Source organism: Harpegnathos saltator, unplaced genomic scaffold (genome assembly GCF_003227715.2).
Source record: "Harpegnathos saltator strain DR-91 unplaced genomic scaffold, Hsal_v8.6 scaffold659, whole genome shotgun sequence".
NCBI classification, from domain to species: Eukaryota; Metazoa; Arthropoda; class Insecta; order Hymenoptera; family Formicidae; genus Harpegnathos; species Harpegnathos saltator.
The window spans coordinates 692,065-705,788 of NW_020230492.1; the positions used below are offsets into that span (position 1 = coordinate 692,065).

Genomic DNA, 13,724 nt, shown 5'->3' on the forward strand with positions numbered 1-13,724 from the left:
CACATGGATGGCGCTAACGACACATGTCTGTCGACATACATGTCTGAAGTTGTGTTTTTTTATAGCTTGGACATCTGTTAACAATAACCAGTCGTAATACCAACACATATCGCAACGCAAAAATATTTTTTCTATCGAAGATGTCGAGTTTTGTGCCAAATAAACAGCATTTGCGGGAAGCTTTGTTTTTCTGCTTTAACTTGAAAAAAAGTGCAGCTGAAGCACGTCGTTTGCTTGAGGAAGCCTACGGCGAACATGCATCATCGAAAACTACTTGTGAAGATTGGTTTAGACGCTTCAGAAGTGGCGATTTCGACACTGAGGACAAGGAGCGCTCCGGAAGACCAAAAACAATTGAGGACGCCGATCTGCAAGCGTTATTGGATGAACATGATACGCAAACACAAGATCAACTTGCGGAGGCATTAAACATGACTCGCCAAGGTATTTCCAAACGTTTACATGCCATGGGAAAAATTCAAAAGGAAGGAAAATCGGTGCCGCATGAGTTGACTGAGAGACAGATGAAAAATCGAGGAGCCACTTCCGAAATTTTGCTTTTGCGGTATGAAAGAAAGAGTTTCCTGCATCGAATTGTTATTGGCGATGAGAAGTGGGTATATTTCGAGAATCCCAAGCGCAAAAAATCGTGGCTTTCACCTGGCGAAGCATCAACATCGGCACGGCCAAATCGCTTCGGAAAGAAGACAATGCTCTGGCGTTTGGTGGGACCAGAAAGGAATCGTGTACTATGAGCTGCTGAAAAGAAGCCGGGCGAAACTGTCAATGGGCATCGCTACCAACAACAACCGATCAATTTGAATCATGCATTGCTCGAAAAACGGCCAGAATGGGACACGAACGAGTGATATTGCAGCACGACAACGCTCCGTGCCATCGCACTTCCATCGTCCAGGACACTATCAAAACGCTGAAATGGGATCTGCTACCGCACCCGCCGTATTCGCCAGACCTGGTCCCTTCCGATTATCACTTGTTCCGGTCGATGACGCATGGCTTGGCTGGGCAACACTTGGCCAATTTCGAAGAAGTGCAAAATTGATTGGATGAATGGTTTCGGTCCAAAGACGCGTCGTTTTATCGTCGCGATATTCATGTATTGCCAGAGAGATGGCAAAAATGTGTAGCTAGCGAGGGACGATACTTTGAATAAACCATTTTTTGTATTTCTCTTGAAATTTTCCATTTTTCATTGATTAAAAAAAAACCCGGAAACTTAGTTGCGCACCTGGTAAATGTGTTTCTGGTAACTATAGTTACCAGTAGGCGTTAAAGGGTTAATATAAAAGTATAGAGACCATTTTTTATTAGGAACTTGATAACAATATTAATAACTGCATAATACGCATATCTCGAAAATATCTTTTTACGCTTTCTTGTATATTACACTCCCAAATATTCGAGTTATACCGCCAATGTTTTGCTTCCGGTAACCTCGTAGCTATATGTTATATTTACGCTCAGTTCGAGACTATCGATACCCCGGACAATATCGCAATATGCTCCTTCCTTGTGTTCTTTATTCAATGGCGAGGATATCGTCGCAGGTGGAGGAGTACGACAGAGAGCTGGCGAGTATATTCGACCGAGCGTTCTCCGAATGCCACAACACGGAGATTATGTTCAAGTTGATGTGGATCATAGGCTCGATGGGCAATCGGCCGATTATCGTGGCGCAATTGTGGCACAACTACGAGAAACTGCTGCAAAGGATCCACGATCATTTCGATAATATCAAAGTACGACGCGCGATATTCAAACGAAAGCTCAACTCCCGAACCCGCTACTTGGGTGCTCCATCTTTCGTCAATTTTCATTATTATCATACGAACAATCGTCATGAGGTACTCTGAGTACACGCTCGTACACGCTGTACGATCGGTACTCCGCCCAGTGAGTCGTGATCGCGAACGGAGATTCGTCAGCTAAAGTAGCGTTCCAAGGTCCAACGATCTTACGACGTGTCCCTCACTGATGATAAGCTAACCGATAAGCCGTAAACGCAGTGAATCTTTGATCTTGCTTGCTACCTTTCATCTCTCCAGGTGATATTCGACAATATCTTCAAAGATCACTACCATGTCGAAAGCGGACAGTATTTCCCACCTGTCGCAGGCGCGTTGTGCACGTTGACGTACTTGCGGCAAAGGATTGACTATCCGATGCAATGCGCCAAATTGCTCGATCATCCTTTGGTAAATCTCAGAATGCAGAGCGAGACCAAGCCTAAGTACGATCAGATGCAGGTAACATTTCGCACAATTAACCGAGGAGAGGCGCAATGCGCGAGAGCAAGATCGAACATGTCGGTGCATTATCCCGATCATATTTTTTGATATTCTTTATTTGAATAAAAACAAAAGAGTCCACTGCTCTCTTCATACGTGTGTGAGATATTTATTTTGGATGGACTCTCCATATTAATTATTCTTCAACTGTACAAAATATGTAAAACACCCACCTGCCACCTTGGCGACTTGGTCACAATCGTCTTTGCCGGTCTTGGTCTTCTTACGAACAAACTTGCGGAAAGCGAGCATTTGAGCGAGCAATATCGCGGTGAGAGTTGCACCAACAGATATCTGTCGTATTGTCACAAGTCGCTGATGGACGCGATGGAGCACGAGATATTCACAAACTGGGCAGACAAAGTACCCGACACCAGCAACACTCACTTATCCAAGAGCCTATTGACGATACGCGACAACCAATTGCTCGATGTGAACTTCGACCCGGAGTTGGCCGCGTTGTTGCGCGAGACGCGTTACATGATTATCCTGAAGAGAACAGATTTGCCCGAGGAAGCGATTCAGCTCTATCACAGGATGCAGTACTTCTTCGAGAGCACCTACAACCTCAACCTGATCGCGCAACGGTGAGCTTGCAGATGACTCGCCGAGTCCCGACGCGTGTATCTCTCTTCGTGTTTGTTTAATCGGCAGGTACAACTGGATCAGAACTCACGCTTTGCCGGTGGAGTTTGAGCTGGTGAGGCACGAGGTCGAAAAAGTGGACAAACTGATAGGCATCGGTCAGGAAACTTACAAGTGGGACTCGCCGGGTAAAATCATTAAGAATCATCAATTCGCCCGGTATTCCTAAGAGTCGCGCAAGGATTCAGGTTCGACCAGCCCGATCGAGGCATTTCTTTCGTCACTCGACTACATATTGCGTATACAATACTAGCAGAGTCAATTGAGCGACAAGGGAATAGTCGATACGCACGTGCGTAAGGTAAACGTACCGAATTACGCCGCTTTAAACAAAGACTAATTTTTGAGAGTTTATCTTTAAAGAAGTAAAATGGTGTTAGGTATAAAACTGAATGGATCTTATTAAAAGTTATTAATATGTAAATTAGCGAAAACACATATACAAATTAGAAATATCATTTATTAGCAAACAAGATCATTTATTTATATAAAAGAATTAAGTGTGAACTGCGAATGCTCGAATTATGCCCACTGAAAATGACGCCACTCTATATTATATTATATAAAAACCATATTATATAAAACAAACTTTATAATATTATAATATTACAAATTTATAATATCATACCTTTTTATCATCTTTTATTATATTTTAATCGTACGAAACTAAAATACTTTACTACCTAAAAATATCTCATTTCGCCATATCATCAAGATACAATGTCACTTCATAGGTTAGTGATCATTTGGAAGCAAATCCAGTCGAAAATCCAGTCAAAAGTGACAGATATCTTTGATATAGGACTTTTGACATTGGTTTTCACGGAAAATCACATTTTCGTATGCTTACTTCAGCGGAGGTTCATTTGACACGCTATCTCACGACTGCTTTCCGGCAATTTTTGCACACTTTTACTCGGCAATGTTTTATCACACGAACACAGAAGAAGATCTAAGATGGCGTGATTGATTCGGTACGTTTACCTCAGTACGTTTAATAAAGATTGAGGAAATGTCTCGACATTATTATTATTATGTCTCTCGTGCAAAGCTATTCTCCAACAATATGCTCTTGCGCGGCTGTCAATGGTCAGATTGATTCTAGCTAGCTGAATATTTGAGGGCTTTGAAACGAGATAAATGTCTTTACCGGGCGAAACGGGTTGTAGCCCGTCGCTCATCGAGCATCGCGACATCGAGCATTGAGACATCGATTATATCGATGGGGGCAAATTAGAATATACACGTGTACGCAACTCGTTCGGCAGAGGTGCCGGAGTACATCGGCAATTTGCTGGCCTTGGTGCGCAAGTTACACTCGCGAGTTTTTCGAGCTCAGGAGAACATCGCGGCGTTGCTGCGAGTGATTTACTCGTGGGCGCTCTCGCCGGTACTGCAGCGTAAGGATCTGAAAGACGAGAATCTGCTCGCCGTGGCCGAACGCTCGGAGACATTTCAGAAACGGTACGACAAGATCGAGCAGACCGCCGGAGAGCTGGATCGAGTGGTGAACGAAAATTACATGCTGTTCTTCGATCTGCTGGCCGACTCGGTGTACGAGAGAAACGAATTCGAATTGGACGAAGGTAATATTCCCGATCGCTTCTTACCTTCGGGCACAACAACGTATGCTACGTTGCGATATATATAATGTACATTTCATACGCGTGTGAATACTCGTCAGCGGTGAGGCAGCAAGAGACGCTCGAGGAGCAGGATAACGCGGAGAAACGAGCCCTAATGGACAAATCGAGGTAGGTGCGCGGATCGACTCTTTCTCTTCCCCGAGCCTGTCTCTCTCGCGAAGGCGCGCGACTCTCGTTTGAATTTACATCCGTCCCGACACACATTGCATATCCTCGTAGGATCGAGGAAGAGAAGGAGAGGGTCGCGCGTGGCGGCGACGTGACGGAGGACGAGAGAGCCGACAAAGATGAGACTGAAATATCGCAAGTACCGTTAACGGCCGAGCAAATTGATCAGAATATGATCAAGTGGAAACCCTACCTCGCCTATGTGGACGATTTGATGTCAAAAGCTCTGATCCAGGCTGTTTCCAGCAGGTATCGGCTCGTCGAGCCGTCTCGAGAAACGTTTCCGAGACGCCGTTGAGCCGCGTTTGCGCGATTTACTCGGCAAATCCAGTTGCATAATCCAGTTCCATAAACATTTTCACGATCGATCGATCGATCGAAGTAATAACGGTACATGGTACTCGTGCACGCCTGTGTACGCAGAAAAAGGATTAGCCGAAGGAGCTAAAATATAGCTGTGGCAGCTGAGATTAGTGTCTTTGAAATGGGGACAGCTAATGTCGTTTTGCTATCAGATCTAAATTTATTAGCTCTTCAAACTTATTCGTTGCAGCGAGAAATATTAGCTGCTAGAAACAAATGACGCGTAGCTGAGTCTACCACTGAATGCTACCATATTCTTCGCGATAGAACGTAATAATACTATTTGCAGCACAAGGCTAAGAATCTTAACAAAAATTATCTATATAATCCTCATTATTCATGCTGAGTAGTTTTAGCTGTTTTAACCATCAATTCGGTCATGGGAGCAATGCTGCACGGAATATTTGGTAACTTATAACCTCGCAAAAAAGAGCACGTTCAAATGAAGAAAAAAGTCGTATATTTTTCAAAAATCGCAATAGTTATCAAGTTATTAGCGATTGATATGACTTCTAAATACGGCCATTTTCAATCAGTAATAACTTAATAACCATTGCGATTTTTTAAACATACCGTATGGCTTTTTCTTTTCTTTTACCAGTAGCTGCAAGGTGCGCTTTTGATTTCAAATTTTAGCAATGAGTAAGCAAAGCAGTTAAGGTCATTCTACAATACGTGTCGTAAGTTGTAAGCCGTAAGAATTGGCGAATCACAGTCGATTATTACAAAAATAATCGGCTATAATTGGTCAGTTCTTACGGCTTACAACTTACGACACGTATTGTAGAATGACCTTAAGTCTTTCAGCTAAGTTCGACCTAGCTACCGACACTTAGCCAATATCGCTAAATCATTTTTTGTGTACCGCACGTGTCTCAGCGTATGTTACCTGCTCGACGAGACCGATCCGCAGAGCAACGTGTCTCCTCTCTTTGAAATTCAATTGCTGCTCGAAGTGCCGAACATCGCCTTCCGTCCTGCGGTAGACCCGGACGATCCCGAGGGTTTCTACGCGTTTTTCGAGGGTCTGCTGCTCGATATCATGAGGATGGGGACGTTGATACCGCGCGTGGATCTGGACGTCGCGACGGAGAGAGAGCATTACGGCGTACGTTGCCGTATACTGGGTGCTCGGTAAAAGGCGCGCGCGGCGACGCCCCCCTCCCCCCGCGCGTTCAGATCCGTTGAGAGCTCTACACCCTCTGTCCCAAAAATAATCGGGATGGTTTAAAAAGAAAATAGAAATAGTTAAGAAATTTTGACAAAAATAATTTTATTTATTCGAGATATTCTCCCTCAGCGGAGATACAACGATTCGCACGTTCAAGAAGTGCATCAAGTGCACTTTTTTATGTCGCTGATTAGAATGCTGTTGAGATTGCTCATCGTCGACGTCGTTGAATGTCTTCAATTGATGCAAAACGGTTTCCTGTTCGTCGCCAAATGCAGCTTAGGGAATAGAAAATAGTCGCGGGTTGCCAAATCGAGTGAATACGGGGGTGTTGAAGCAATAAAATTTGATTTTTGGTAAAAAAATTAGTGACAATTGACGAACGATGAGAAGGTGTATTATCGTGCAACAATCGCCTGGTCTTCGATATTCAGGGCGAACATTTCAACCTACCGAACGCTTCAATACACCACGATAATACTGCGAGCATTAACCGTGTTTTTAACACAGAACTTAATGTTGATTCTTTGTTCTTTACTCATTTCTCGACCGAGGTATCAACTACTGTCACTTAAATGCGTCTCGTATCTTGACTTCTACTGAACGAAATGTCATGAAACATTTTTACAGCTTATTAAGAAAGGTTGACACTTCCTAATTCAATCTCCCACCGACAGAAGGCGCCACTAATTTCGTCAAAATAGAGTCATTCCGGGTATTTTCGGGACAGAGGGTGTATTCTCGACGAGAGAAACCTCGTCGCTTCTCTTATCGAGCGCTTCTTACCGAATTCTTCTTCTTACATAAACGCGACACGCACCGAGTCGAAAATTTCGCTAGACATCGCTACCGCCATCACGACGATTTTCGACTCGCCATGTGCGTGTGTGTGTGTGTGTGTGTGTATAATACTATAATCGTTAATCGCGATATAATGCTTGAAGAGCGATTTAGCGGAAGAAGAAGGTATCGTTTTCATGCTCGAGGAGACGTGTAATCGAATCAAGCTGGGTCTGGTGCAAGCACAGGAATACATCATTGTAAGAACTTTGAATAACTTTACAGTCGTTTCTCCCATCGCGTAGACACATCGGTGAGATTGGCAAAATTGCCCCCTATCTCCCCATCTATTCCACGCGAATGGCTACGAAACGATGCATTAGCGGGAGTGACTCACAAGCAAGTGCGAGTCAATCGACAAAGACCGCCCTGGGGAAAGCAATGTCTTTGAAATTCCAGACTTTCGACGAATTTGCCTGGCTGTGGCTGGACGACAAACAGGAATACTTGAATTTCTTCCTACGTTTCGGTCGCGCGCTTACGGACACGGAAAAGATCGTAGTGGCCGAGAACTCGGAGAATCTGCCGGAGCATCTAAAAGAGAGGAAGCCGGAATTGAACGACTTTAAGAGGGAAATCGACTACTTTGTGGAACTTTATGGGAAATGCGACGCGTTCAAGAACGAAGTGGTCTTCCTGCGTTGGTTACGATTGGACATGAGAGCTTTCAAGCAAGTTCTGCTCAACATAATTTGCAAGTGGACCAGCACCTTCAAGACCTATCTCGTCGATCGTGTCAACAGCGAGTACGTATTCGCGTTTCTCCTTCCTCGCTGTTTTAATCAGTCTTCGATGAGCGATACATGGTCCTTTGCGAGTGATCCTGTCACAATTATGCGCCTGAGCTTTTGCGTCATAATTAATTGTCACTAGAATCTAGACGTGCAATACTTGATCTAACATTTTTATTTAAAGTTCTGCACAATCATATTAATTGCTCTGCCATCCTCGCCGCGTGTAAACTTTATATACCAGCTAGGCCGATTCGATCGTGGGACGTGTCCCACATTGAAAGGCATCGCACGAATTATGGTAAATTCATCTGCACAAATAGAATGTTCATGATATTCCAAAACAGATATTCGACACGCATTGACTTCTTCGATAACTCATTGAACGCCGTCAGGAGCAATCTTCGCCGCATTCTGCTGCCTCATGTGCACTAAACGCTGCATTTTTCAACAATTTTGTATATATTGCTTTGGTTATTGACACACTAGGAAAAAAAATTTAATATCTCTAACAAAACTGTGTACTTGAGGCATTTTTTAACAGCAATCAAATATTTTGTTTCATATAACAAAATATTTAGTTGTCTCAACTAAATATATTTTTCTGCTTTGTTCTCTGGACCAAATCATTTTGTTCTTAGACTCCATATATAAAAATTAAGCATTTTAGTTATTTTACCCATAAGAGTTACATAATAACGAAATATTATTTCACATAAACTAAAACAATGCCCAGTGGATACTATTTTGTCTTTCTGTGCACTAAAATTTAGATTTTATGTATTAAGAAAAAATTATAGTATTTTTAACAAAATTCATATACTTAAAGATTTTTGGTTGTTATAACAATACGAACAAACCGTAACCAAACAAGATATTTGTTTACAGGAACTAAACAGTTTTGTTGGGCATATTTTAACCAAATTATTTTGTTGTTACAACAAAATTTTAGTTCACGCAACAATACATTTTTCCTGGTGCATATGTAATTTTAATACTTTTCGCTATATGTAAGTTTGATTGATCTTCATTATATTAGTCATCTCAATTTTATGTACGTATACCAAAGGGTGTTTACCCGTAGAGCATCAAATAAATAAATAAATAAATGTTGACTCGCGCACATCACCCAGACTCGGAAATCTCTGCGACTTTCTGACGAAAGCTCTGAAAAAGTTCATGCAACCGATCGCAGCGGACGATTACGAGGACTTGCTGAACACCATATATTACCTGAAGGAAGTTCGAGATCGCCAATACGAGATCGACGACATGTGGGAGCCTATCAAAGTAATCGTAAAAGCTGCCTCTCGTGCTCTTTATTACAGAGTATCTTGTAATCGTAATAATTAGTACAAAACGGATTATTTACTCTCGGAAACTTGTCATTTTCGCGGGACATGGAACGCCCCCTTTAAGAGACAATCAGCTGTACTCACTTGAGATAACGATCGCAGGCTACCATAGATCTTCTCGAGCAGTACCAAGTAAAATTCGGCGAGAAAACGTATGTCTGGCTGGCAGAACTGCCGGAACAATGGGCGACGGTTAAGAAGTGGGCGGCGCTGGTGAAGCAGCTCGTGAATCCTCTGATGGCACGTCAGATCGAGCTGCTGAAGAAGCGTCTCAATTATTATGATTTCCAGCAGCAGAGATATCTGGTGGAATTCCGCGAGAATGTCGTGTTCAGGTGAGGCGGCTGCCAGGTGTGCGACGATAGCCTCGATCAACTTTTATACCCTGTGAACAAGCTGAGACTCGAACGTCGACGATGACGTTAGTTTGCTTATTAGTTTGTTAATCGACCGCTTAGGTTTGATTGCCCGAACGTCTACGAGAAATTGGACGACATAAACGAAGATATCGTAAAACTCGAGCAGAAACTGGACGAGTTGTACAATCAGGCGAATATATTCGAACAACAGGTGCCGGAGTTTAAACAAATCAAGCTCGCCAGAAGAGAATTGAGACTCTTAAAGAATCTGTGGGATTACGTGAACATCGTAACCTCGAGTCTGGACGAGTGGAAGACGACGTATTGGAACAAGATAGATGTCGAGGGAATGGATCAAGAATGCAAAAAATTAATTCGAGAACTGAGACGTGAGTTTCTCGTCTCTCTGCCAGCTGTTAAACTGACCTTAACCTCTCTTCATGTCCTTAATTAAAGATCAAAATATTCGTTTCGTATTTCGTATGTCAGAATTAGACAAGGAGGCTCGAGCGTGGGACTTGTACACGCACGTGGAAGCGCAAGTACGGAACATGATGTCGTCCTTGAGGACGGTCTCGGAACTGCAAAATCCCGCCATCAGAGGCAGACACTGGCAGCAGCTGATGGCTGAGACTCGAGTGCGTAAATTCACGTTCGCCGTATGCTCGTACACGTACTTTGTTCGCTTCATCTCTGAACGTCGGCAATCGCCAATTATCACGACACTATAGGTGAGATTTACGATGGACGATAAGACGACCTTGGAGGACTTGCTGAAACTGGAGCTCCACAAGTACGAGGAAGAGGTGAAGGAAACGGTGGACAGGGCGGTGAAAGAAATGAGCATGGAAAAGGTTCTCAAGGAGCTGCACAACATGTGGGACACTCTCGAGTTTGGCAAGGAGCTGCACGAGCGCACCAAGTTCAACATTTTGAAAATAGACGAGGAGACTATTGAGATACTGGAAGAAAATCAGGTAAGTATTGACAGCGTCCGATTGAAATTTTTCGGGAGTAATCGGAAGAGAGAAAGAGAGAGAGAGAGAGAGAGAGAGAGAGAGAGAAACGGGAAAAATGTCGTGCAGGTGCAACTGCAAAGTATGCTGGACTCGAAATATGTAGCCCACTTCCTCGACGAAGTGACCGATTGGCAACAGAAGCTCAGCAACGTGGACGCCGCGATCAACGCCTGGTTCCAGGTTCAGCGTGCTTGGATACACTTGGAGAGCATCTTTATCGGCTCGGAGGATATAAGAAGCCAATTGCCGGAAGAGACGAGGCGCTTCGAGAAGATAGACAAGGACTTCAAGGTGACGTTCGATCTCGTGACGAATCCTTCCTGTTTTCTTCACACATACACATCGCTCATTGTTGAATACATCTGGAAAATGTCTCTCTTTGTGCTCGCTTTGCAGGATCTGCTGAGAGAGATGTCGGCCAACTTGAACATAGTTAAATCGACCAACAGGCCGAAACTGCTGGATCGCCTGGAGGAGCTGGACAAGCAATTGAGCGTCTGCGAGAAGGCGCTGTCCGATTACCTGGAGACAAAGAGACTGGCTTATCCACGCTTCTACTTCATCTCATCCGCGGACTTGCTCAACATACTGAGCAACGGTAAACGCACGCGTATCCGCGTGCACTTGCCCCTTTCCCCGTGCGGAGACTCGCTCGTTACTCGTTACGCGACGTATCGCAACAGGGAACAACCCGGAGATGGTCTGCAGGCATCTACCGAAGCTGTACGACTCGCTGGCGAATCTCACGTGGAAGATGGAAGGGGGGAAAGCGACGAAGCAGGCCAACGGAATGATCTCGAAGGACGGCGAGGAGATGGCCATGCATGGAACGTGCGACTGCAGCGGCAAGGTGCGAATGCGCGAATGAACATTTCAGCGGATCCAGAGGATCCAGCGAGTCTCTATCCCCCCATCCCCCTGCCCGCCCCTACAGGTGGAGATCTGGCTGAATCGCGTGAGCGACGCGATGCGGAGAACCGTGCGATATCATTTGAGCCAGGCGGTCGCCTCGTACGACGAGAAGTCCCGCGAGCTCTGGATCCTGGATCACGAGGCGCAGCCGGCACTCTGCGGCAGCCAGATCTGGTGGACGACCGAAGTGCACATGGCGTTCGCACGGCTCGAGGAGGGATTCGAGAACGCGCTGAGGGACTACCAGAAGAAGCAGATCGGCCAGCTGAACGCGCTGATCGCGATCCTGCGCGGCGAGCTGAACGAGAACGACCGGCAGAAGATCATGACCATTTGCACGATCGACGTGCACGCGCGCGACGTCGTCGGCAAGCTGATATCCATCAAAGCGGAGAGCTCGTCCAGCTTCCAGTGGCAGTCGCAGCTGAGGCACAGGTCGTGTGAGACATCGCGCGATAATGGCGATGCGTTCAAGAAAAAAAAAAAAAACAAAATGATCAGTGAGCGCTTAGTGATTCTCGCTCCTGATTGGCAAATACTTTGTGGGTCTATGAAGAATCTTAAAAGAACGCTCGCAGTCACAGACAATAATCACACTGAGCGCTCACTGATCACTTTGTTCTGCTGAACGCGGCCATTGATAACGCGAGCGCGAGAGGCGCGGGAAGACGGGAAAATTCGAAAGAGGGTGATCGCGCGCCTCGCAGGTGGGACGACAAATCGGAAGACTGCGTCGCCAACATTTGCGACGCGTCTTTCGTCTACGCTTACGAGTACCTGGGCAACGCGCCGCGGCTGGTAATTACGCCGTTGACGGACAGATGCTACATTACGCTGACGCAATCGTTGCATCTGATAATGGGCGGAGCACCGGCCGGGCCGGCCGGAACGGGGAAAACCGAGACTACTAAGGATCTCGGCAGAGCCCTCGGACAAATGGTCTACGTCTTCAACTGCTCCGAGCAAATGGATTACAAGGTACATTTCCCCCTCTTCTCTCCCTCCTCCCCCCCCCGGCTCCTTCCTTCCACCTTCTCCTCTCGCAGTATTTTGCGAAGCGGCCAAAGGGCGATGGGCACTCGGCGATTTTCAATGTGTGAAACGGCCGTTTTCTACAGAGAGCCCCCCCCTTCCTCCTCCTCCTCCTCCTCCTCCATTCACGCTATGACACCCACGCTCCTAATTCGATTCGTTTTATTTATCGCCGCTCGATCGAACGTTTGTAGTCGTGCGGCAACATATACAAGGGGTTAGCGCAGACCGGTGCGTGGGGTTGCTTCGACGAATTCAACAGGATCTCCGTCGAGGTGCTGTCGGTCGTGGCCGTGCAAGTGAAATACGTCCTGGACGGCGTGAAAAACCGGAAGAAGACCTTTTTATTCTTTGCCGAGGAGTTCGATCTCGTGGACACGGTCGGCATGTTCATCACGATGAATCCCGGTTACGCCGGTAGAACGGAACTGCCTGAGAACTTGAAGACCCTGTTCCGGTAAATTCGCGCTCGCGCGGCTCGAGCGCTTCTTGTTGCGGACAAGGAAAGAAAGTAACGAGAGTACATCTCGAGAGACTGTCGAGAGATTTGCTCGGGCGCGCTGATAATGATCGAGGAATAAATCGACAACAGGCCCTGCGCCATGGTGGTGCCCGACTTCGAATTGATTTGCGAGATCATGCTGGTGGCCGAGGGCTTCCAGGAGGCTAGACTACTGGCGAGAAAGTTCATCACCATGTACACGTTGTGTCGAGAACTGTTGTCCAAGCAAGACCACTACGACTGGGGCCTGAGAGCCATCAAGTCCGTCTTGGTCGTCGCTGGAAAGTTGAAGCGCGACGATAAAGAACGGCCGGAGAACCAGGTCTTGATGAGAGCTCTGAGAGATTTTAACACGCCGAAAATTGTGACCGATGACGTGCCCGTGTTCATGGGATTGATAGGTGAGAGAGATTTGCTATAAATCTTGGATCGAGTTAGGGGGCTCGGGTCTTTTTCTTCGGGGTCGAGGGATCAGGCTTAATTAGGGAGCAGAGAGTCAATTCGCGCGCGTAAAAAAGCACCTCGTCGACTTTTTATTCTCCACCCAGGGGACTTGTTTCCCGCGCTGGACGTACCACGAAGAAGAGATCTCGAATTTGAGAGGATGGTCAAACTCGCGGCTCTAGACTTGAAAATGCAACCAGAGGACGGATTCATTCTAAAGGTACGTTA

At 45.7% G+C, this 13,724-nt stretch overlaps 1 protein-coding gene across 1 annotated transcript in view; it reads left to right on the forward strand.

The window, feature by feature from the left end:
- The window catches only part of LOC105185203 (dynein beta chain, ciliary), a 36,218-nt gene that overhangs the window by 3,709 nt on the left and 18,785 nt on the right, over positions 1 to 13,724 (forward strand). Inside the window, exons 10-32 of the mRNA XM_025304920.1 lie at positions 1,569 to 1,760; positions 2,067 to 2,267; positions 2,622 to 2,896; positions 2,964 to 3,082; positions 4,223 to 4,540; positions 4,639 to 4,708; positions 4,820 to 5,017; positions 6,011 to 6,239; positions 7,247 to 7,342; positions 7,542 to 7,888; positions 9,007 to 9,163; positions 9,331 to 9,563; positions 9,687 to 9,976; positions 10,077 to 10,225; positions 10,319 to 10,564; positions 10,673 to 10,897; positions 11,003 to 11,204; positions 11,290 to 11,456; positions 11,541 to 11,953; positions 12,226 to 12,496; positions 12,745 to 13,007; positions 13,143 to 13,453; positions 13,601 to 13,716. Coding sequence (XP_025160705.1) covers positions 1,569 to 1,760; positions 2,067 to 2,267; positions 2,622 to 2,896; positions 2,964 to 3,082; positions 4,223 to 4,540; positions 4,639 to 4,708; positions 4,820 to 5,017; positions 6,011 to 6,239; positions 7,247 to 7,342; positions 7,542 to 7,888; positions 9,007 to 9,163; positions 9,331 to 9,563; positions 9,687 to 9,976; positions 10,077 to 10,225; positions 10,319 to 10,564; positions 10,673 to 10,897; positions 11,003 to 11,204; positions 11,290 to 11,456; positions 11,541 to 11,953; positions 12,226 to 12,496; positions 12,745 to 13,007; positions 13,143 to 13,453; positions 13,601 to 13,716 — 5,088 coding nt within the window. The remainder of the gene's footprint in view (positions 1 to 1,568; positions 1,761 to 2,066; positions 2,268 to 2,621; positions 2,897 to 2,963; positions 3,083 to 4,222; positions 4,541 to 4,638; positions 4,709 to 4,819; positions 5,018 to 6,010; positions 6,240 to 7,246; positions 7,343 to 7,541; positions 7,889 to 9,006; positions 9,164 to 9,330; positions 9,564 to 9,686; positions 9,977 to 10,076; positions 10,226 to 10,318; positions 10,565 to 10,672; positions 10,898 to 11,002; positions 11,205 to 11,289; positions 11,457 to 11,540; positions 11,954 to 12,225; positions 12,497 to 12,744; positions 13,008 to 13,142; positions 13,454 to 13,600; positions 13,717 to 13,724) is intronic.